The sequence below is a fragment of the Aedes aegypti genome, chromosome 1, assembly GCF_002204515.2.
Source record: "Aedes aegypti strain LVP_AGWG chromosome 1, AaegL5.0 Primary Assembly, whole genome shotgun sequence".
Classification (NCBI taxonomy): domain Eukaryota; kingdom Metazoa; phylum Arthropoda; class Insecta; order Diptera; family Culicidae; genus Aedes; species Aedes aegypti.
This window is the reverse complement of record NC_035107.1, coordinates 295,165,609-295,189,482: the sequence shown is the minus strand read 5'-3', so window position 1 is coordinate 295,189,482 and position 23,874 is coordinate 295,165,609. Positions and strand designations below refer to the sequence as shown.

At 37.0% G+C, this 23,874-nt stretch overlaps 1 protein-coding gene across 5 annotated transcripts in view; it reads left to right on the top strand.

Moving 5' to 3' along the window:
• The window catches only part of LOC5565942 (segmentation protein cap'n'collar), a 255,950-nt gene that overhangs the window by 89,505 nt on the left and 142,571 nt on the right, over window positions 1–23,874 (top strand). For all 5 annotated transcript variants that reach the window (XM_021838214.1, XM_021838215.1, XM_021838213.1 and 2 more), the window contains exons 3-4: window positions 3,895–4,092; window positions 4,222–4,297. In XM_021838214.1, coding sequence (XP_021693906.1) covers window positions 3,895–4,092; window positions 4,222–4,297 — 274 coding nt within the window. The remainder of the gene's footprint in view (window positions 1–3,894; window positions 4,093–4,221; window positions 4,298–23,874) is intronic.

The following is a 23,874-nucleotide window of genomic DNA, read 5'->3' as shown; positions in this document are numbered from 1 at the left end:
ACCGGCAGCTTCATTTTTTACCGTCAAAAAAATATTCAAATGTCGATAACGTTTTTGTTACTTGAAATTTTTGCACCATTTTTTCACAAGTTCTCAAAAAAACTCTTCTAGTTTTAGAGTCTGTGTCGATATTGATAATTGCTTATCAGCATCCGGAGATGTCCAGAAATTCCTTGGGGAACCGACGCGTAGCAATAAACCACGTTATTATCTCAGGCTACAGATTTTTTATCGTATTCGGATATTTACTCTTCGAAATAGTAAATTAATGAGAATATATGGTGAAGAAATGAAGCAATTTGGTGCAGCCGTTTTTGAGCAATGATCATTTATGTGTCTGGAAGCACGCTTAAGTTAAACCTTTATTACTTATAAACTCGTCATTTGAAACAAATATTTAAGAATTAATTAAAAATTGAAGTTATATCTTATGTTCTGTGAAAATATCATTTGATTCGGTCTATAAATAATTAAGATCTAGCTTACCAATGTAGGTCATTTTATATGGAAAATCGAAAAAGTTGCAAATGTTTTGTCCAATACTGTATTTGAAGCTCAAATTGTTTGGGGACGGACCTGGTGTAGTGGTTAGAACACTCGCCTCTCACGCCGAGGACCTGGGATCGAATCCCATCCCCGACATAGTCACTTATGACGTAAAAAGTTATAGTGACGACTTCCTTCGGAAGGGAAGTAAAGCCGTTGGTCCCGAGATGAACTAGCCCAGGGCTGAAAATCTCGTTAATAAAGTCAAATCAAATCAATCAAATTGTTTGCATCTCATCTCGCATATTTCTTGAAAACAAATTTATTCCACCTTGAAAACAGAATATCGCTGGAAAACAGAAACAGACTCCTCATTCAGAGCTCTATTGTTGACTGAGGGGCGTTTGTTTCTTTGCATACCGTAATCCGGGGTCAAATTGATCAGGTTGGTACCAAGTAGCAAATTCCACCAAGGATGCAGAATGTCTTGTTTATAGCACAGAATTGTAATGTTTTATGTTCATAGATGTCTAATGCTGATTTTAAACATTTTTATAAGGTTAGTTTTGCACAGTTATTCACAGTTATTTTGGGTGTAATCAATACTTTTGGAAAAGTACTACAATAAACAATTCGCTGGTGCTAAGTTTATATGCAAACTTACTTGAGTGTATGAACTGTTTTGTAAGCTTAAGTGAGAACTACTGAACGCGTTTTTGAAATCATAGAGCATAACAAACATAGTTTTCTAATCGCAAACACGTTTATTCTCGGAAAACGTGCTTATTTCAAGGGAAATTGCCTACGTCTAGTCGTTCTAGGTTGCTTTCTCTTTGTAATTAAATGGTGAAATACACCAGTTGTAAGAACGTCATTTTCTGAATCAGTGGACAAACATTTAGTAGTTAAGGCATTTTTTGTTCTTAAACATGTATGTTATATGTTGATCAATTTCGCCTAGAGATCGACAAAACAGCGCCTAGATTCGGCGAAACAAAGTTGACATTTTCTCAATTCCAAAGAATAATACAACAAAAAGTTGTGAAATAATGATCAATTCATCAATTTGCCCTCGGTTTATGGTACATTATTATTTTTTTACAGCGCGCATGAACGGAGATCGCGTTCTCAGGATCCAAATGATAGATATCCGTTTATGGATTCTCGATATCGTAAAATCCGGGTCATGCAGTTGAAAGCGTTAGTACTAAACAAAGATGCAAGTTGGACGGGCATGTTATGTGTTCTTGTTTTGGCGACAAAGTCCTCTAATTCGCCAGGCAGCAAATCACGCTAACGGGAAAATAATCACAAATTTGAACAAGCTATGCGTTCCGTTTTACATGATTTTTCTCAGTAAACATAAAATCGTTTATGACAGTGCATAAGGCGCCGCCCACAAATTGCGTAACGGTTTAAAGAAGGGAGATGAGAGTGACAGGCTCGAGGTCACGGCTCAAAAAAAAAATTCATGCAAAAAGCTGGACAACACTGGAGGCGATATACGTCCACGTTCCATAGGACTGCATGCAAAATGTACGTATATCGCCTCCACTTTTGTACAGGGGTTGAATTCTGAGAAAATTGAGAATAGCTCTCATTTATCGCTCTCTGTAACAATCATGATCCGCAACACATCATGACAGTCTGTTTATCATATTTTGCTACAGCTCTGATTTAATCGGGGGAATAACAGTGTATAATAAAACCCAACATAACAAGCCCCAAACCTGGAAGGCACTATTACTGTACGATGTTCGGAAATTGTTTATCATGGCAGTGAAATAAAACACCTATGCACAATGGTAAACAAGCAAGAAAAACGGGTTTTATTATCGCGCTCTCTTTGGGGCTCTCGTTCTCTGCTGCTATTTATCAAGCTCGTTACAACTTGCGATATGGGGCTTTGCACTGTTTTAATTTTTTACGAGATTTTGACGTTTACAGGCCTTGTTGTTTACAAATTTCATGAAGGAGTGAAAAAGAGAGATAGCTTTTTGTGCAGATCCCCATATTGCCGATCATGAACCGATAAAGATAGGATGTTTTTCATCGCTTGCTTTGATCGTACTTCAAAATCAAATGAGAACGAACTATGTCTGCTTATATGCTATCATATACGATTGTGTGTTTATTCGGCTAATGATTGAACACCGGAAATGATTTTTTACGTACATTCTGAGAATAAGTTATAAAAATCGATATTGGAGCGGCTCAAACAAATTGTGAGGAACGAGTTCACCAATAAATTTTGAGTCTTTTATTCAACGTTAGCATATTTTCCCACAATCGAAACAAATCTTTTTTTAAGGATCAATGATAGATTTAATTATCTTCTGAAAATTATGGGACTTCCATCTTTTGAGCCAGGAAATCGATCAGAAAAGTGATCCAATCTTAACCATTTACCCTTCCTCGGATGCAATTTCATTTTATAATTTATTACCCAAACAAGTTTCACGTATCATTGCAAGCAAGTTTTTTTCCATCCACCGACAACCCTTAAATTCCTGAACAACATTTGAAACAATATTCCTTACAATTGCGTTGCACCTCCAAATCAAAGCCGGTGATGGCGCTGTGCCATCGCCTGTACCCGTTATCAGCAGCAGACGCTGATAGTGGTCGTTGTATTGTAGCGACCGACGAGCTTCCAGCCTAGGAGAAAATTCAGTGATAACGCAGCTCTTATCGCACTCGGTCACAGTTTTATAATTGTTTTCCCGCCGACTAGGAAACGAACACACCGATTCGACGAAGATATCAAAAACGCGAACATTACCTTATTTGATTGTTCAGCTTAAGGTGAAGATTGATCGAAGCCATACTTGGAATTTTTGAGAGCACAAATCTGGTGAACCAGATATCCGTTCATGCTGGAAACTTGATCGATTGATCACCACCAGCGAGTAACTAATCCATCAAGTTTTCAGCTTGAACGAATGGTTGGTTCTCCAGATTTTTGCTCCTGAAGATTTGAGGTATGGCTTCGATTCATCTTCACCTTAATCAACATCCGAACGGTCCCGATCGGCAGACGTCCGTTAGTGCCGCGTGAATCGGTCCCAACATCTACCTCATAAGAGAGGAGCGAACGAGCGATTCAACGACTTGACTGCACCGCCCAAAGACTGTTCAAATTTGGATTTTGAATCTAGGTGTCTAGGAGCGATAAGAGATCGGTGCGATTAGGATAATTTGTGTGTAGTTTTTAATCTACGAGCAGCGAACGAGAAACGACGTCGTCCCGTACTACTAGTGAGCACGATGAGGCACAATCGACAGGTTCTGTTAAAAGCTTTGTCGTCATCGATATAGTATTTACTACTACGAATCACGCCGTGTCTGTGTCTAAACAGCGAATGGAACTAATCTGTTTGTTTTGTCGATTTCCTTTTATTTTTGCAGGAGATGGACCTGATCGAGGTGCTTTGGAAGCAGGACGTGGACTTGGGTTTCACCTTGACACCGCTGACGGTTCCTTCGGGAGCCTCCGGAGGGGCCACTTCAGGGATGGCAACCAAAGGTGCCACCTCTGCTGAGGACAGCTCCGACGACCTGGAGAAGCTCAAAGTACTGCTGGAAATCAAACACGATGATGATAAGGTGGGTGATTGTTTGATGAAGGGGATGGCCATTTTGTTGTGAAATAGGCAGAGCTCCGGGCCGAATCGGATGACTAATTTCGGTTTTGTTTTTCCTTTTTCGGATACGAATTTTGGAATCGATGGATAGAAAAAGGATAACGCTGATAAGCAAGCGGAAGAGAATCCCTGGGCTGGAATGTCCTACACAGTCGATATCGAAACAGGTAGGTGAATGAGCTTTTCTTATCAGGGGGATGAAATGCTGATGGAGAATGTGGAGAGATTTCAAGTTGTTTCAAGGCCTTTTATCGGCGCTACTACATATATGGCTATCTCTGGGCTCGAAACAGACACGTTTATCGCTAGCAAAGTTTGTGGAAAGCATTATTGGGAATTTGAGGGAATCGAGGCGTCCAGCGAAACGATACTTCTTCTTCTTTTTCTTCGCATTAACGTCTTCACTGGGACAGAGCCTGCTTCTCAGTGTAGTGTTCTTATGAGCACTTCCACAGTTATTAACTAAGACCTTTCTTTGCCAAAGTTGCAATTTTCGCATTCGTATATCGTGTGGTAGGTACGATTATATTCTATGCCCAAGGAAGTCAAGGAAATTTCCATTACGAAAAGATCCTGTACCGACCGGGAATCGGACCCAGACACCTTCAGCATGGCTTTGCTTTGTAGCCGCGGACTCTAACCACTCGGCTAAGGAAGGCGAACCGATACTGGGGACAGTAAATTCAACTTTCAAGAATTCAAAGACGAATATAGTGAAGGTCCAACTTATCCAACACGTCTCCAATGCCTTCCTTTTTTGTCTTCCCTTGGGCTCTGGAGGGTGCATCAGAGCAGGCAATATCGTATTCGGATTCTACCCCATTACCCCGAATGCCATTTCCCCGATTGCCATCACCCCGAATTCCATTACCCCGAATGTACCATTACCCCGAATTCCATCACCCCGAATGCAATTTCCCCGAATTTACAATTATCATGACATGATGATATTGATGACATTTCCGACGATATTGGAATTCGGGGTAATGTCATTCGGGGTGATGGGTTGTTCGGGGTTTTGGAATTCGGGGTATTGGCGTTCGGGTGAATGGCATTCGGGGTAATGGGATTCGGGGTAATGGGGTAGAATCCGTATTCGAGGTATTCTCACACAGTATTATAGCTAGGATGCAGGTTCATAGGGGCCCGAAATCATGGTGAGAATTTCTCATGACAGTAGAACTTAAATTTTGGGCATGAAAAATTAGGTTTAGAGAAAACATGGATGCGGTAAACCCTCTTTATCAAGCGCTATATTTTAAAAATTGAATTCTGAACAATTTTAAAGTTGAATTCAGTAGAAAACGTGACGTTAGATTTAAAACAAACCTAATTCTATCTGAACTGATTTACTTCACATCCGGTGGCCCAGAAATCCTGAGCCTAGGAAAGCTTGGAACTGGCGGAAACCTCATTAGTGTGAGCCATAATCTGAACCAAATCGGTCTCCATTCCTTTTAGAATGAAGTAAATTCATTTAAAGCTTAGTGTTCACTGAGGACTGAGAGTTGTCTTTGCCAAAGTTTGCCATTTTCGCATTCGTATATCGTGCGGCAGGTACGATGATAATTTATGCCCTGGGAAGTCAAGGAAATTTCCATTACGAAAAGATCCTGGACCGACCGGGAATCAGTATGGCTTTGCTTTGTAGCCGCGGGCTCTAACCACTGGGCTAAGGAAAGCCCCACAGTTGCATGTTTTTACATATTATTTTCTACATTCGTGTAACATATTTCGTATACGTAAACAGAAATATAGTATTTCGGTGAAATTTCGAATACTATACTAATGAGACTGAACCTCAGGTAGGATGTTGCCAACATGAATAAAAGCTATTGAATATTGTCTTTCAAGTAACTTGCAAAGTTGAGCATGGCTTCCCAGCAAATAAAAAAAAATCGATCCAAGAAACTACGAAAATTATCCGATTACGTCACTTTTGACATATGGAACTTTTGACATATGGAATTTTTCGAAACAAATTTGGAATTTTCTATTGAATTTTCAATATTACAGTTAATATTTGAAAGGCTTAGAAATGCATACCAATGCCTTTTTTGTTTGATTGTTAACAAGATTCTTCAGTTTGACCATTAAAAAAAAAATTTTAAATGCCAGATTCTCATTCAGGATTCTTAGAGTTTTAATAAATTATTATCCCCATCCTATATTGGATTATGCCTGTTGTGTTAGCCTGGTGCAAGTTTTTACACCTTGCACACAATTTACTAGTTTTAAATTCACACCTTGTAAATCATAAATTACTATACTTAAGGAACATCACTTATTTTAAACTCTGCACTAGTTTTCGACTAGATGTTGGTTTACTTGTTTGGCAGTCTCAAAACTGACCCAGCATTCCTCTAAGTTCTGAAGACTTTGAATCAGACGAAAATCAAAAATGTTCTTGTTCTTAGAATTTCTTGATTTTTCAAAAGTCATTGAGATATCGAAAAAAAACTTTAAATACGCAACTTAAATTTCAGAAATACATAAACTTTTAAGTTTCTTAAAGTATGTAGCAGAACTCAAGCTTCCAACAGTACTTCAAGATTAAGTAAAAATAAAATTTCCTAAACCGCAGGGACATATCAGGCTTAGTCATATTTCTATAACAGATTTAAAACCAAAAACTTGGTTTGTATAATCGCACAAAACCTATATTGTTACTAGAGATATTGCAGCTTTCCATGATTTCTTAAAAGTATGGTCGGTTCAATGTCAACTCATGGAAGTTATCTTTCATATTCTGATGAACAAAGTTCTGAAATTTGATAACATTCTCGTATCACGCGCGAAATCCTGCCACATCAATCGAAATGCGACCCATTTTAATCATTAAGATGGCACAGAAACGTGACCGAATGATAAGAATGTCTCGAGCATAGCGATTTCATAGGAAAGCATATCCAACATACTTAATAGCTTATGGGTACCCCTCGTACATAAAAGCTATACCGAAGAATCCAAGCCGGAGAACACACGCACCCGTAGTAGTAGGGATACAGGCCGGTGTCAGTCAGTCGGTGCTGCAGCCTAAAGCCGCGCACCATTGAGATGAAAAATGAACGCAAAATGAATCTGCACATTTTCCATTGATATAAATGATATATGTTAGGAAGGAAAAGCCGCCGCTGCTGGCCGAATGCGATATAATACACCCTTGGGTGATGTTGAACGGTTGGGAACATAGGGTGCTTATAAGGGTGCCATTATGTGTGCAGGAGATTCAGATATGGATGGATGGATCTATTTCCTTTCTGGTGTGATGGTTGTTAGGGAAAAAATGAGAAATCTCGCGCATGTTTGCTAGTGTAACAAAGATTGAGGCATACACAATAATATTAGAAGAAATAATAAATGTAAGGAAATGAAGGAAGAAAAAGTGCTGCTCAATTTGATACTAACGGTCAAGATCATTACATTACGTCAACAATGAGATAGAGCCTGCTTTTCAGGTTAGTGTTCTTATAAGCACTTTCATAGTTATTATCTGAGAACTATCTTTGCCAAATTTTCCATTTCAGTACGTGTTTACAGGTACAATGATATTCTATGCCCCGAGAAGTTTAGGAAATTTACATTACGAAAAGATCCTGGACCGACAGGGAATTTAATTTCTTCCGCTTGACTTTGCTTTGTAGCTTGATTTGAATAAAACATAAGAAAAAAATCGGCTCGGTAATGTTTAAAATGCGTTTGAGCATCGAATAGTTTGGACAATGAGGCCTATGAATAGGTTAGATAGGCTTAGATTTTAGCTACCTATTTGAAAATTTAAATCTAAAATTTGTTGTTGTGATCACGAAATTTGTAAGTAATTTTGTACTTTTCAAGGATTTAATTCTTATAAAATTGAGAGTATCTCTCACTTTTCGTTCTCCATGACAATGATAATTTGTAAAACATTATGAGAACATGTTTTTCATCTTCTGCTACAGTTCTGATTTGATCGAGGAGATAACAATGCATGTCTGAACCCATTTAAACAAGTTCCAAACCTGGGGAATATATTGCTTTTAGATGTTTGGGGTTGATCCCTTGGGGCTTTCTTTCGATGATGTTATTTATCAAGTTTATTACCACTTGTGAAACATTGCCGAACATAGACCGATGCAGATAAAATGTTCTTCTTCACTCGCTTTAATCGTGCTTCGATATCAAATGAGAACGAATTTTGCAATGCCTGGTACTCTGAGGCGAGACTCGCGAAGACTGTCTTCTATTTCTGTGATTGCTGAGTTTGAGAGATTTCATGCCGGAAAACTTAGCAGACATTAGAAATAAATAGTCTTGTGTTTAGATTTATCAGCATCTTTGGACAAACTGCTCGAAAAAGTTGTGGAATAATATGAGGAGTGTGCAGACCCATATTGAGAAATAAAGGAATTGCAATTCCTTTCAATAATTTGTGTGATAATGTTACAAGAATTTGTGATGAATAATTGTTCTAGAAATGTTTCAACATTTGTGTGGACAGACAGAACTTTTATACTTTGATCGACATTAAAGTTAATCTTTCATAGACAGTGTAAGGCCGTCTTAAGTGTCGTTTACTTCACTCGATTACACGAAATTAGTATTTTCTGTAAGCCAATTTTAATATGGCTGTCAGTCTATGTTTGTTAGAATTGCTTCCAGTCAATGTAATTATTTCACCATTCACCACTAGAATTCTTCAGTCTATTTGAAAATTTTCTATTACTAAAGGTGGATGATGAAGGAAAAATGAGATCGAATATAATTCACAGAAAGAAAAAACGCATTTGGACGGAACGAGGGCGTAAGACTTTTTCTCATCTAATCAAAAACGCATTAGAGCAACCGAAATCTAAATCTCCCGTCGCTCAGGGCTGTCAGATGCGATAAACGTAAAAGAAATACGAAATCCCAACTCGCAAATCCCATCCGAAACGATAATTCGCACGTAGACATCCATTTTGGCGCAAAATTTAGATGTCGCTTCGAATCGAATTCATGATTTTCATTTTCCCGGCCTACTACTGCCTCCGGAATTGGTTCATCATTGCACCTGACAAACCTGTTACCTAGACGACCCCGAGCCTCGGATGCCCAAAGTCGCCCACTTGTATCTAGTGCTAATTCCGGAAAGTCATTTTAAACCGACCGAGGAACTCCTTTCTCATCCTTCTGGTGTTGGTCGTTGGCGAGAAAAGTGCGTCTCATGATTAGACGCTACTTTTCGAGTGTGTAACTACATAGCCAAAAAGTCAAAACTCGGTTGATCGGTTCAAAAACTAAACCAGACCAGGAGAAGAAAAGATAAAAGGTAGCCAACTATAAGTAGGAGAACCGGGAAATGCAGCGTCATATGGTTAGTAGGTGAGGGACACACCAAGCTTATTGGCCAAAGGTGTGATAATGTCTCGTTGGGTTGGTTCTCTCGTCGTTCCATTCCATTCAACATAATCATGCAGTCCAAATTAGGAGTGCTTAACAGAATTATCCACGCGAGGCGTTGACAGCAGATGACGAATGTGGTCCCTGCTGGCAAACTGCTGAATGGAAATTGCCCAGGGCTTCTGTTCTTGTGCTCTCGTTGTTTGAAACAGATGGACGTGACCTGTCAGGTTGGGATGGAGTTTATGTGGAATGTCACACAAGAAGGATATAGGTAATGACAACTGGATGTGACAGACGACGTCCGGAGGATTTTGGTCGGATGTGGTGGGATGCGGGAAGAAGCGAAAAGCACGTGTATTTTCATAACTACGTTGTCATGGCCGACTAGTACTGGTTTCGATGGAGGCATGAGGCCCTCTAATCAACTTTGGGGAACACGTGTGGCATATCATTGCTCTCTCTTTTATTTCTCAGTGATTATGATTGTTTTGGAGCTCTAAACTGCCCATAACTGCATATTTGTAACATTTGACAAAAGTAGGGATTGAGTAAATGGAATACCAAGCGTGCATTTTATGGAAGTATGGCAAGAAACTAAAATTTCTTAAAACTACCAGTAACTCAAAAAAGCTTATTTGAAGCTGATATTTTGTACAACTCATATCGCATACTAGGTGAATAGTCAGCAAATAATTCTGATAGAAATTTCATTGCTATTACATTACGAGGCTCATTTATAATCTCAATGTGACTGTTATGCGGTTATAATTACCAATGTGACAAAACAACTTGGTATTTTTTTCGAATTTTCTAGAACGATCTCACAGATTTCAGTAAGTTGATCGAAAGTATTTATCATTTGATGACTCTCCATGGTATTAACTCCAATTTGTCAAAAATGTCGAATGTGACTGTTATGCAGTTATGGGCAGTAAAGCTTCAAATCCAAAAATATAACAATCAAGTGGATATTCTTATTTGTTTATGCTAGGAATTTGTTCGAAAAACATATGAGAAAATTTTGTTTTATCGTTTTTGGGAAGGTTGAGGAAAGGTTTTTACAGAAACAATAAAAATCATATCAGCGGTCTTGTCAATTATTGTCCCAGGGGATGCTTTGAGAAAGTCATGGTATTTGAAACATCTCTTAAACTTCTAATTTTTCTGTCTCAGACATATGTCCTGAAGTTCTTGATAAAATATTTATAGATCCGTGGAGAATTTCTGCAGGATTTCGGAATATTCCTGACAGATTCCATATAAATTATTTGAAAATTGTGCAAAAAATTGTAGTAATTTTCCAAAAAATACAACAGAAAAAACTGTCTAGAATCATTTTTTGGTTTATTCTGATATTGTTTTTAAACATTCTTTAATGTACTCGTCCGGGAATTTCCTTCTACTAACTTATCCTGAAAACCTTGAGGTGATATCGTTCCTCCACCTTTCATAAGTCCTTTCGGTTCTTCATCAAAAATGCATTCAAACAAGCGTCGTTGGCCCTTTTATAATGTTAGTAAATTCTTAATCTCTGCAACATCTGTAGGTGAATTCCGGCGAACAATTTCTTCGAAGAGAAGAAATTTTCTTCCATTACTCATCAGCAAGAAAATTGTCTTTTTCTCCGAATGTCGTTTCTGCGAACGCCAGTTCCCCGAAAAGTGTTTGACGCTCTGAATGGACCATTCATCTGATTTAACGCATCTTAATTTGATTTGCAGTTCTTTTGAGTTTCATCGTCCTCAGCATCTTTGGCAATATATGTTACTACTACCGTAAAACTAAACGTTACATATACTTCGCAATTGGATTAAACGGACAAATTGATGTGAAATTTGCGAGGAAAAATGACACGTCTTCACGGTGAGAATCGAACTCACGACTCCCTGTTCACTAGATAGGGCGCGTCACCCCTATCTCACGAGAGGATTCATGCGCGCAGAAGTTAACCTGAATTCGATATCAACTCAATAATCACGTGGTCCTCTTTCGGAAAAATTAGATGCTCATCCGAACACAACGCTTCCTATTGTATATACAAACAATATCTAGTGAACAGGGAGTCCTGAGTTCGATTCTCACCGAGAAGACGTATTTTTTTTCGCGAATTTCACATCAATTTGTCCATTTAATCCAATTGCGAAGTATATGCAATGTTTAGTTTTACGGTAGTTATTAACACTCGGCTGGTTAACCGTAAAACGATGAAATCATAATAAAACAAATATAACATCTGTTAGTCAAAAATGACCAAATATCTCCTTCTTTTTAATGCTAATCGTTCTTTCTATTTTAAATTGAACTAGTCATATGTTAATGTGCTAAAATTCACCTTAATAAAGAACTGTCACTGTAGACAATTCTGGTAAATTTTTGAATTGCGTCACTTTTTAGAGAAATGGCATTCGGGGAAACGACAATCGGGGTAAAATCGCACAATTCCTATAAATGAAAACCGATTTTAGTACTGTACAATTAAATTCCACTAGATTTTGTATCCTTTGACAGATACGCATATTTCGACCTCAACTGTAAGGCCGTCTTCTGTGTAGTGTACTGGACTTGGCTTGAAGAAGAGCTGTTAGGTACCTCTTAGCAAGTTTTTTCGTTCGAAGCAAGTTTTTACGTTCGAAATCAAGAAAAAATACAAAAAAATGTGTTTACTGTAATCTATTCTCCAACCGAAACACAGTGAATGCACTTTCATCAAATAACGTTTAGTTTTGAACAGAATTTGAACTGCTTTTGAAGTTTCGATGATGGCAATGATTACGATGACGGATCGTTGAACATTAACAGCTGTGATGTGCCTAAAAGCTTGTTGTCACGCTCCAAATATGTGCATTATATATATCACAGAAGTTTACACGTTTTGTTCTGATCGTGTATAGGGTAAAGATTTGGATTAGGACAAAAAATCAGGATGATTTACTACTTAATTCTTTAGAGATCTGCATTCTAGAAATTCTGCTAAAGTCAATGTATTTTTTTTTAAGATTTAGAAACTAATTCTGGCGTTCTTTTGATGAACTTTTATGGATTCCTAGATGCTTAACATAATATTTCTACGATGTTCTGAAACCCCTCCAAAGAAGCTTAAACAAGCTTTTATTCAAAAAAATGTCCAAGGGATTCATCCCAAAACGTTTTTAGAAGTTTTTGCAGTGAAAATCAACATAATGGCAAAACGAAGCAAATTAAATAAAATCGTATCTTTACATTTCTGCATTACATAAGTGGATATTTTCATCTTGTTTGGTCAAACCTCAACCAAATGCAAAACGAAATCCTTTGTTTTACAAATTACGCCCGAAACGGAGCATGCTTTGATTAAATATGCTCGGTACCGATCTTTCTCACCACCACCCTGCCAGCCATGAGCGAAACGTGGAAAATGTAATGGAACCGCCAAGCGAGCACTAATTATTCATTTCTGCCCGACCTTATCTTGATGGTGTGTCCCGGCTGCGGTTCTTCACTAATAAAACAAAATGAAACAGTAGAAACGGGCAGAAAAATGATGTTAAGATGGTTATCTTTTCTCCCCGGGAGAAGCACAGCACACGACTCCGGGGCCCGAAACACACGCAATGAAAGCCGAAGAAAAGAGGAGATGATATCTTTCGCCCCTCACCTCCCTCGCGGGACGGGAAAAAAAGTGTTATGCTACAACACTAATAATTCTCGGCCATGTTACATTTTTTTATTCGTTTCCTTTCACCACCCCTGTGAGCGCCTACTAAGGTGCTCTGAATATGAAACATGGTTTTGCATTGAATTACACCGAATGGGAAAAAATAAATACACTGGCAACAGTATTATGGGTCACCTCCTTTATCGAACTTCATCGTAACAGTCATATAGTGTAAAACTATAAAACTGCGCATAACACTGATTTTTTTATGAAATTTTTTTGATCAAAACGTTCATAAATCAAATTGGCCCATTCTATAGAATATTTTTACTATCAATATGTTACTACCATTAAAAGATTCAATTTGCATTAGAAAATATTCTACTTAAAGCTATGAAGACCATTCGAGGCACCCCATAAAACGTTTTGGTCACGATGAAAACCATACAATCAGGCAAATGGACTATCGATAAACATAGCAACCCCTTATGAAAATTCGCCATAAGAAATCGGGTTGAAATTAATAAATTTGCCTTATGAAACCAGAATTTGAAAACAAAAAACGTTTATTTATTTATTTAGTCCAGTTCGCTGCGTGTATCATGGCCAAATGGGATAGCAGTCGAACATAATATGTTGCACAAGCACTTTCAAAATTGATCAAGGGAGTGTTATTTGTGCTGTGTTAGAAAATGTTGAAAATCTTATTTTATATTCCACTAAACACCTCGAAGACTTATTTTTGTTCGGCTTTATCGTACTGTCGTGGTTACCACAATTATGAAGTCGTAAGCATGACAAATTTCTTGAAGTTCTTTAGTTTTGATAAAAACATCATTAAAATTGATGTTTCTCTGTTTAGTTTTCTCAGGAACTCTATACTCTATAAGCAATATGACACGGAGCTTTTGGTTTTATGTATCGATAGTTATGTTTTGTTTCAAATCGTTAGCAGAATAGTATGGTTTGGAACATTGAACCTATTATAAGATAAAATATTTTTCTGCAATTTCTCAGGCTGTTTTTCATTACGCCAATCTGTCATGAAATGGCCTACTTTCCTGTACTAAATTATGCAGTGTGGTAATAGTCATTACGTAACCGAAATCAGTAGCGTAATAGTGCAGTGCGCATCGTACCTTCGTGCTGTGCGTACACGAATTCTCTCTGCTCTTGGAAGTTTTCTTAAAAACTACCTAAAGCAATAAAACAGCACTTTAGTGCTATAATTAAAAAAAAAACGATACTCTTCAGTGCTACTAAAACAGTACTTTTTAGTACTATTTTTTCTACTGATCCCTTTACGATCCTTGTTTGGACCCATGCCTTCGATTTTTCGTTGGACCCGTTGGCGAAAGCTAGCGGTGGTAATCCTTCTTGGACACCGTCTTGGGAAAAAACCTCTCGAAGGTCACGTCTTTCTCGTTTATTAACTAAACATGGTATCAACAACTAACAAAAGGAAGGGTGAATCTCTGAATTCACTACTTCCTTCCAAAAAAGTGGGTTTTAAAACTGTCACTACACGTGGCAAGAATGGAAGAAAGGACGCTTCCCCGGAATGCGAAGTTTCTTCCAAGGGTGAAATGAATAATTGTATCGAAATGAGCAATCAGTTCGATGCTCTAGACAAATTTTCCGAACACCAAATCGAAGCAGCCTCTAGCCCAGGCTCTTTGATTCAAGTGAGGAAGCAAAGAGTGCCGCCTATCGTGGTCAGTTGTTCCGAATTTGGGGGATTTAGGCAGGAGATCTTGAACTACATTAGGGGAATCAAGGTTTCCTTCCAAATCGCAAAGAAAGGAGACTGTCGCGTTTTGCCGGAAACTCTTAAAGATCGTGAACTTCTTCTCAGACATCTTGAAGAGAAGAAGCACAAATTTTTTACTTATGACGACAAAACTGAACGTTTGTTCAAAGTTGTCTTGAAAGGTCTCTCAAGTGACTATAAGTCACCTGAAGAGATCAAAAATGGAATAAATGATTTACTTGGATTTTCCCCAGTCCAAGTAATCATTATGAAAAAGAGAACCCAATCTGGCATTGTTCGGAAAGGGCTTTTTCAAGAATATTATTTAGTTCACTTTAACAAAAAAGAACTAAATAATATTAAAGCTTTAGAAAAAGCAAAACTTATGTTCGATGTCCGTGTGACATGGGAACATTTCCAGAAACCTGGAGGAAATTACCAGTCCCACTCAGTGCCGTCGGTGCCAAAAGTGGGGTCAACTAATTTTAATTATAAATAAACAAGTATGGTACAAAAAATGGTCCATGGATGCTAAATGCATGATTTGCGGAGGTTCTTCTCACGCCAAGGACGTCTGTACAGTGAAGGAAGATACCGATAAGTTCATATGCGCCAATTGCAAGGGCAATCATAAGTCAAATTTTTGGTCTTGCCCTTCGCGCAAGAGAGTCGTTGAGGCTCGTGCCAGGCAGATGAAAGATAATATCCGTTACGATAACGGTCGTTTCCGGAATTTGCCTGGTAGAGTATCGAACAATGCTCATTTTTCAGTTAAGGTGACACGGGAAACCGTGTTATTTTCCCTATCTTTCGTCTCACTCTAACAATTATCATCAAAACTTTGTGGAAGCAAATCTCGAGTTTTAGCGAACCGATGAAGCTGAAAATTTATTGGGTTGTACACTACATAGAATCATAGTGATACATTTTCGCATCGATATATGGAGTGGTTCTTGGGATTTGCTTCTTAAAATGGATAATGTGATTATGATGACGTCCCATGCGGCCTTAACGATCGCTTGATCATGAATCATACCCATCAGGAAGATCATCAGGAATCATAATCATCGAATTTTTCAATTTCCAATGTATCTACCAACGGAAAATCCTTCGCCGATATCGTAGCAGGTAGTTTGAACTCCTCCCCTATTCGTACTATGAGTACCCATTCTACTTGTTTCAAATCAAATGGAAAAAACCCTACCGCCACAGGTAACATCTACTCCGCTTCTTCGTTTACTGAAAATTCTAATGGGAAATCATCAGATAATGTACCCACTTCAAGTGATATGTCTGCTCTGATTTTAATTTTCTGACTGAACAGTTGAATCTAATGATTGATGCAATGTTCAAAGCCACCACTATCACTGAAGCAGTCCAAGTTGGTGTAACATTAACTAATAAAATTGTTTTTGGATTACGTTTTTCTAATGGATCCAAATAATAATTTAAACATTTTAACTTGGAATGCTCGTTCTCTGAATGGTAAAGAGGACGAGCTTTTTAATTTTCTTACAGTCAATAACGTCCATATAGCAGTTATTACCGAAACGTATTTAAAACCTGGATCTAAACTCAAAAGAGATCCTAACTTTTTTGTTTATCGTAACGATCGACTTGATGGGGCATGTGGGGGAGTTGCAATCATCATTCATAGACGTATAAAACATCCATTGTTTTCGTCATTTGAAACAAAAGTTTTTGAAACTTTAGGTGTTTCTGTTGAAACACAGCTTGGTAAATATACTTTCATAGCTGCCTATTTGCCTTTTCAATGCTCTGGATAGCAAGTTAATTTGCTCCAAACTGACTTGCGAAAATTGACTCGCAATAAGTCAATTTTTTTTTGTCATGGTGACTTTAATTCCAAACATCGGTCATGGAAGAATTCTCAAAGTAATTCCAACGGCAGAATTTTATTTGATGAGTGCTCTTCAGGATATTTCTCAATTCAATACCCTGATAGCCCTACATGTTTTTCCTCTTCTAGAAATCCATCTACGATTGACTTGGTCTTAACCGACTCTAGTGATCTTTGTAGCCAATTAGTTACTCATGCTGATTTTGATTCTGATCATGTGCCTGTTACATTTCAAATATCCCATGAAGCGATTCTCAATCCTATCAGCTCAACTTTTAATTATTTACGAGCCGACTGGAATATATATGAAACGTATGTTGATTCTAATCTTGATGTTAACATTTCTTTAGAAACTAAACTTGATATTGACAATGCTCTTGAAACTTTAACAAATTCCATTGTTGAAGCCAGAAGCATTGCAATTCCAAAATGTGAAGTAAAATTTGAATCCGTGATTATAGACGATGATCTTAAACTATTGATCCGTCTTAAAAACGTGAGGAGAAGGCAATTTCAACGCACTCGCGATCCTGCTATGAAAATTATATGGCAGGATTTGCAGAAAGAAATCAAAAAGCGTTTTGCTCAATTAAGAAACAAAAATTTTGAAAATAAAATTTCTCAATTGGACCCTGGCTCTAAGCCCTTTTGGAAATTATCTAAAATCTTGAAAAAACCTCAGAAGCCTATACCGGCATTGAAAGAGGAAAACAAATTGTTCCTAACTAATTGCGAAAAAGCTCAAAAATTTGCTATGCAGTTTGAAAGTGCGCACAATTTTAATTTAGGACTTACTAGTCCAATTGAAAATGAAGTTACTCAGGACTTCGAAAATATTCTCAATCAAGAGAACGTTTTCGAAAATGCCTGGGAGACTGATTTGGAAGAAGTGAGAACTATTATTAAAAAATTCAAAAATATGAAAGCTCCTGCCGATGATGGAATTTTCTACATCCTCATCAAGAAACTTCCAGAAAGTAGCTTATCATTTTTAGTTGATATATTCAACAAATGTTTTCAATTAGCATATTTTCCTGACAAATGGAAAAATGCTAAGGTTGTTCCAATTTTAAAACCAGACAAAAATCCAGCAGAAGCTTCTAGCTATCGTCCAATCAGTTTGCTTTCCTCCATCAGTAAACTTTTTGAAAAGGTTATTTTGAACAGAATGATGGCCCACATCAACGAAAATTCAATTTTTGCCAATGAACAGTTCGGATTCCGCCATGGACATTCGACCACTCATCAACTTTTACGTGTAACAAATTTGATCCGTTCCAACAAATCTGAAGGCTATTCTACTGGTCTTGCTCTTCTAGACATAGAAAAAGCATTCGACAGTGTTTGGCATGAAGGTTTGATCGTAAAATTGAAAAACTTTAATTTTCCAACATACATTGTTAGAATAATTCAAAGTTATCTGTCAAATCGTACACTTCAGGTTAATTATCAGAACTCCAGATCTGAAAGACGTCCTGTAAGAGCTGGTGTTCCTCAAGGCAGCATTTTGGGACCAATATTATACAATATTTTCACATCTGACTTACCTGAGTTACCCCAGGGATGTCAAAAATCTTTGTTTGCGGATGACACAGGCCTCTCCGCCAAAGGACGAAGCCTGCGTGTCATCTGTAGTCGATTGCAAAAAAAGTTTGGATATTTTTTCTTCATACTTGCAAAAATGGAAGATTTCTCCTAATGCTTCCAAAACTCAACTAATAATATTCCCACATAAACCAAAAGCTCTTTATTTGAAATTTTCAAGTAGACATGTTGTCACGCTGAGAGGGGTTCCAATAAATTGGTCAGATGAAGTTAAGTATCTAGGGCTCATGCTAGATAAAAATTTAACTCATAAAAATCACATTGAGGGCAGTCAAGCCAAATTTAACAAATATGTAAAATGTCTCTATCCACTTATTAATAGAAAATCAAAACTTTGTCTTAAGAACAAGCTTTTGATATTCAAACAAATTTTCAGGCCAGCCATGTTGTATGCTGTACCAATATGGACTAGCTGTTGTAATACCAGGAAGAAAGCTCTGCAGAGAATTCAAAATAAAATTTTGAAAATGATTCTGAGGCTTCCTCCCTGGTATAGTACCAATGAGTTACATAGAATATCCAATGTTGAAACATTGGAACAAATGTCAAATAAAATAATCAATAATTTCAGGCAAAAATCGTTACAATCTTCTATTGCCACGATTAATGCGTTATATGTTTAGGTTAAGTTAGGTTAAGTATATTGAAAACGTTTTTTTTTCTCTTATAAGCAGGTGAAATCAACTCACCTGTAAAAAATCTGAACTGCTACGGCAAATGAAATGTAATATGTTGTTAACAAAATGTTAATAAAATCTTAGATTTGTTTTACCAAATTAGGATGATAGTGTTGCCTAATAACACAGAACACCTAGATATAAGAAATAATTAATGTAATGTTTGGAATGATACTAATAAGGAAATTAAAAAAAAAAAAAGTAGCGTAATAGTAGTTTACGCAACAAGTTGCAGAATACTTATTTTTACAGCATGACTCATACATTTATCCAAAGAGGCTTGCCGAGTTGGATAATTACGATGAGTGCTGTAAAAATCGAGTTCTGCAATGTTACTTGGGCTAGTCACGATTATCAGTCTCTCTGTTCCGCATGTAATTCTAATAGTAATGACCCATAACAGTGCGTGACCCGTAATAGTGTGACCACCGTACCAACGACGGAAAACGAAGGAGCCCACGGATCCGAGAGCCTGATGATGATAATGGTTAATGAGTTTTCCCCCCATGGCGGTCGCCGTTGTCGTTGTCGTTGGATCGGATCAGATCGCTTCGGAACGTTACGACGTTGGCCGGGTGGACGTGGAACCATCTATCAACGTCACACGCCAGGGTGCGCACAACAGTGTAGCGCACTACACAACATAGAAACATGGCGTTCCCCCTCTCTTGGGATGGTGGCCTGACGCGGTCAGAATCTCTCCTGGGAGGGCCCTTGTGTGCAAGCAGGAATTTTGGGAATCGGAAAGTTTGAACGAGTGTTCATTTATTTGAAAATAAGTCGATCAGACAGGGGTCGGGATTTCAACAGTTTCGATAGCTTTCAATGAAAAACCAAACAAGAATTATTTAACGAATTCGAATACAGTCTTGCACATAAAAAAATGGGAAATATTGTTGTCTAAAGGCTTCATAGAATCATAAGATGTAGGATATTATGCTCAGGTAAAGATGAATTGAAATGCAATGCATTGAATGTATGGAATGCATATTGCTTGCAAAGCCTTCGGTGTATTCTTGGCAAGATATTTCGAAAAAATCCTTTACATTCAAGGATTATATATTTAGTACGTTACTAATTATGGAATATATATTTAGTACGTCATAAATGCCCCGTCAGTGTAAAATCATTTAAAAAAAAATGGAAATTTTTGAACCCTTCTCGCTCACTCTTACATTTTTTCCTATACTAAATACAATTCGTGTTGTATTTTTGGAAACTCTTGTCCATAGAAGCGCGACGTAATTATGCGAATCTGTGCCTTTGATGCTTCAAACGAATTTCTTTGAAGGTCCTTGTCGTATTTTTTTTATGAGATTTTTGCTGGACTCCTGGCGTAATATTGATGGGATACTAAATATATTTCTAGTGATATCTGGTTAATGATTGCTGATAGATATATGGGGATATCATTGAGCCCTTGGAAGATATCATAAAAATCCATAGATGAATACGTAAATAAGAGATTAAATAATTTCTATAGAAATCCACTTTTATGTTCTGCAGGGGAATCCGAAAATCTACACGTTTGTAGAAGAATATTTATGAAATTTTTATAGTAAAATCGTAAAATATCCCTTGCAGGTTTCTGGCGAAATCATTTGTGAATACGTGAAAATGAACTAAATAGTCGAATGAATATCATTTAACAGAAGACCATGATGTCAAAGTCAGGCCTAGGAAGGTTATGCTAAATCTTCCGCAGATTGCTTGCATATAGCTTAGCAGATATCATGGATAGATTTTGTTAAATTCCTGTCATCTTTGAGATCCTTGGGATGTTCGTCGATGAACTCATAGTGACATCGCGTGAGATACTTAGTATGTCCGTTAGACTAATGTGAATTTCGAAGTTTTTTCTCCCTCATGCTTTGAAGTGATTTGGATGCAATTTGGTTGTGCACACGACATTTGAAGTTTATATGAAAATTACTATGGAAAAGCCGAACCTTCTGTGTTCAGCCCTCTAACTGCTCGTAGTAATAATCTATGGAAAAGTGAACAAACTCTACTCATTCGAAATCTTCCCAGCTACAACTTTACCGAAGACCACATTTTGATAGGACGGAAGGATAATTTGTTATTATTGTTAACAAAGTCTAAATCAATTACTTTCAGAGCAACACTGTTTTTTTTGCTGTAGAACAAAGTAGCCTGGATTACTTTGATCTATTCTACCCACCAGGAGCACCAATGTTGCCTGCCGAGCAGTTGAATAAGCATGCAAAATGCAAACCCGGTTTATGATTATGAATAACAATTTATCCTGACGTTTACTTAAAATGTGGTCTTCGGAAAAATTGTAGCTGGAAAGATTTCATACAAGTAAACTTTGTTCAATTTTCCATGAAATATGATGGCGACGAGATATAGGGCTGATACCAAAAGGTTGGCGTTTTCCATAGTACCGTCGATGGGGGTGACAATGGGTCTAGGGGGTGAGATTGGGTCAAAACGGAAAAATATGTTTTATGAAATATTTCAGCTAATAACGCTGATATTACTCAAATTAATAATTCACATGTTAGGGAACATATTATTACACATATTTCATCACAATATACATTTTTAGAAATAGTAGTTTTTGTTTACTATATCAATAAACTTGTATGTTGAAACTAGATAAAATTTACAACATTAAATTTCTCCTGTGTAAAGTACCACGCATGTACTTTAACTTCTATCGTTATATTAGTAGATGGTAGGAAGTCTTTTCATTGCACTTCACACGTATTTTCCGGAATCTATTTGATTTTTCCACAAAAATTTCATTTTTTTCGGTACGGTGTCTAAAACATTAGAAATGGGGGTGAGATTGGGTCAAGCAAGAACGATAGTAAATGAAATTGCAAGCCCACTTTTTCGACATTTTACGGTGCCAGGTGTTCTCTTTTTTCATTAAGATGTGTTTATTCTTTTTAAATACAGCATCTCTGTAACATTAAACAAGTCTACTTGAGGATTCCGTGCATTGAATAACAATGCAACGCATTTTGACAACTTCCCAAACCAGCAACTGTGTTTCGTGCGCAGCAACATCGTAAAATTTTATCAAATGGATTGTTTTTTTTTAATTCAATTATTTATCAGTGTTTTCATATTACAGAAACTTCTCAAAGAAGTACAAATGAGTTGGATCGCTGAAATACCGGGATTATGACGTCAACATTTGCCTAAAATGTATCGATCGTGGAATGACACACCGAAATTTCAATATTTGCGAAGATTTAAAATGATCGCTGTTCCAGTTCACCTTTGGGGAAACTGAATAGGCTTTATGGTAATGAGGATGATACTTTGAAGACAATTTTAGAGAAAAAAGAAGAAAATTATTGTAAACTTGACGATAAATTCTGGGTTTACATATTTTTCTCACAGCTCTTCAATTTTTTGGAATAATCGTTCTTTTAAGTGGGTTTATCATACTTGTGAAACATCTCAGATATCTTTTCGTCTTGTTTGCATCGTATTTCATCAATATTTGTCAGCTGTGAATGGTTTTGCAATCATATTCTCAAAAACAAGTTTTTTCAATTACAGTGACCCAATGTCACCCCCTCTATGGGGTGAGATTGAGTCATTTTTCATTCACTTGTGGTGCCGCTGTAAATAAATATTTTTCTTTAATTTTTGGGACAGTTGTTAATGTAACATCAAAGTACATACACACCAAATTTGATGTTTATTGGAGTTAAATTGCTATAGTTATTCCATAATTAAATCGTACATATCCCTTTTTGACCCATTGTCACCCCCAACGACGGTAATCTTCATATAAACTTCAAATGGCGTGTGCACAGTCAAATTTCTTCCGAATCATTTCAAACTTTGGTAGGATGCTATTTAGTATAATATAAATCGTTTAAGCATAGGGGAGCCGAAATTTCAATATCACTATAATGTCCGTTGACCTTAGCTATTTTTCCTTGTGACAGTTGTCAGATTTTCCCAGTATTCTTAGCAGATCTCTAACAAAAACTGTTGGTAGATGGTACATGTGAACTAAGAAAATTTCTACTCGAAACTTTCAGAAAATACTTCCAAATTTCTTATCAATATCAGTGCTAAAACCACCTCTTCTTGAAAGTTTGTAGACAAAATGTTTACAGGATTACTTGATATGTATTTGACAGATAACTTTTTAAATCTTTGGTGAATGTCTTATAGAAATCTTGATTAATACCTCTTCTGGGAATTCTTCCTAAGAGCTTTTGCTGAACACCGGTATGATCCTTGAAGTATTTTATGCTACTTTAGTGTCGGATATCCCACAGCCAGCGTTAGGAAGACTTTGTGCAGCTCACCTAGAATCTAGCATTTCTCTTATAAACCTTTACAGGATTTAGAATTTTTTAAATTTCTGTTACGATTCAGTTGAGTATCCCGCTCATCATTGCGTTTATGCACATTGTTTTTTTTTTTCAAGTTTTCTGTTCAGAATACTGCACAGGATTCAGAATCCTGCTAGAAATTTCATGTATAAATCTTCAGAGTTAAATGTTTTTCAAGACTTCAATAATACTTCATCGGAATAACACAAAACTTGGTATAGAACTACAGGTTTTCGATAATGGTTTCTGAAGTTGGGTGATTGTTTAACTGAATTTCAGTGAAACTTGATTACTGATGATGATGGAAAGTACCGAGAAAAACTAGCTGTGTTCCTAATCAAGTAATAAGTTCCAAGTATAACAAAATCCTGTAATTAATTCTGATCAAGATTACCTCAGGATTCCATTCAAATTCCTACTTGTTCAAATTGAGAATGCTGCTCTTATTCCATTTTAGAAATTTGTTCAAGTTTTCGCTTAGATTCAGCTATTGGAGTCAAATTTTATAGGGCTCCAGATATA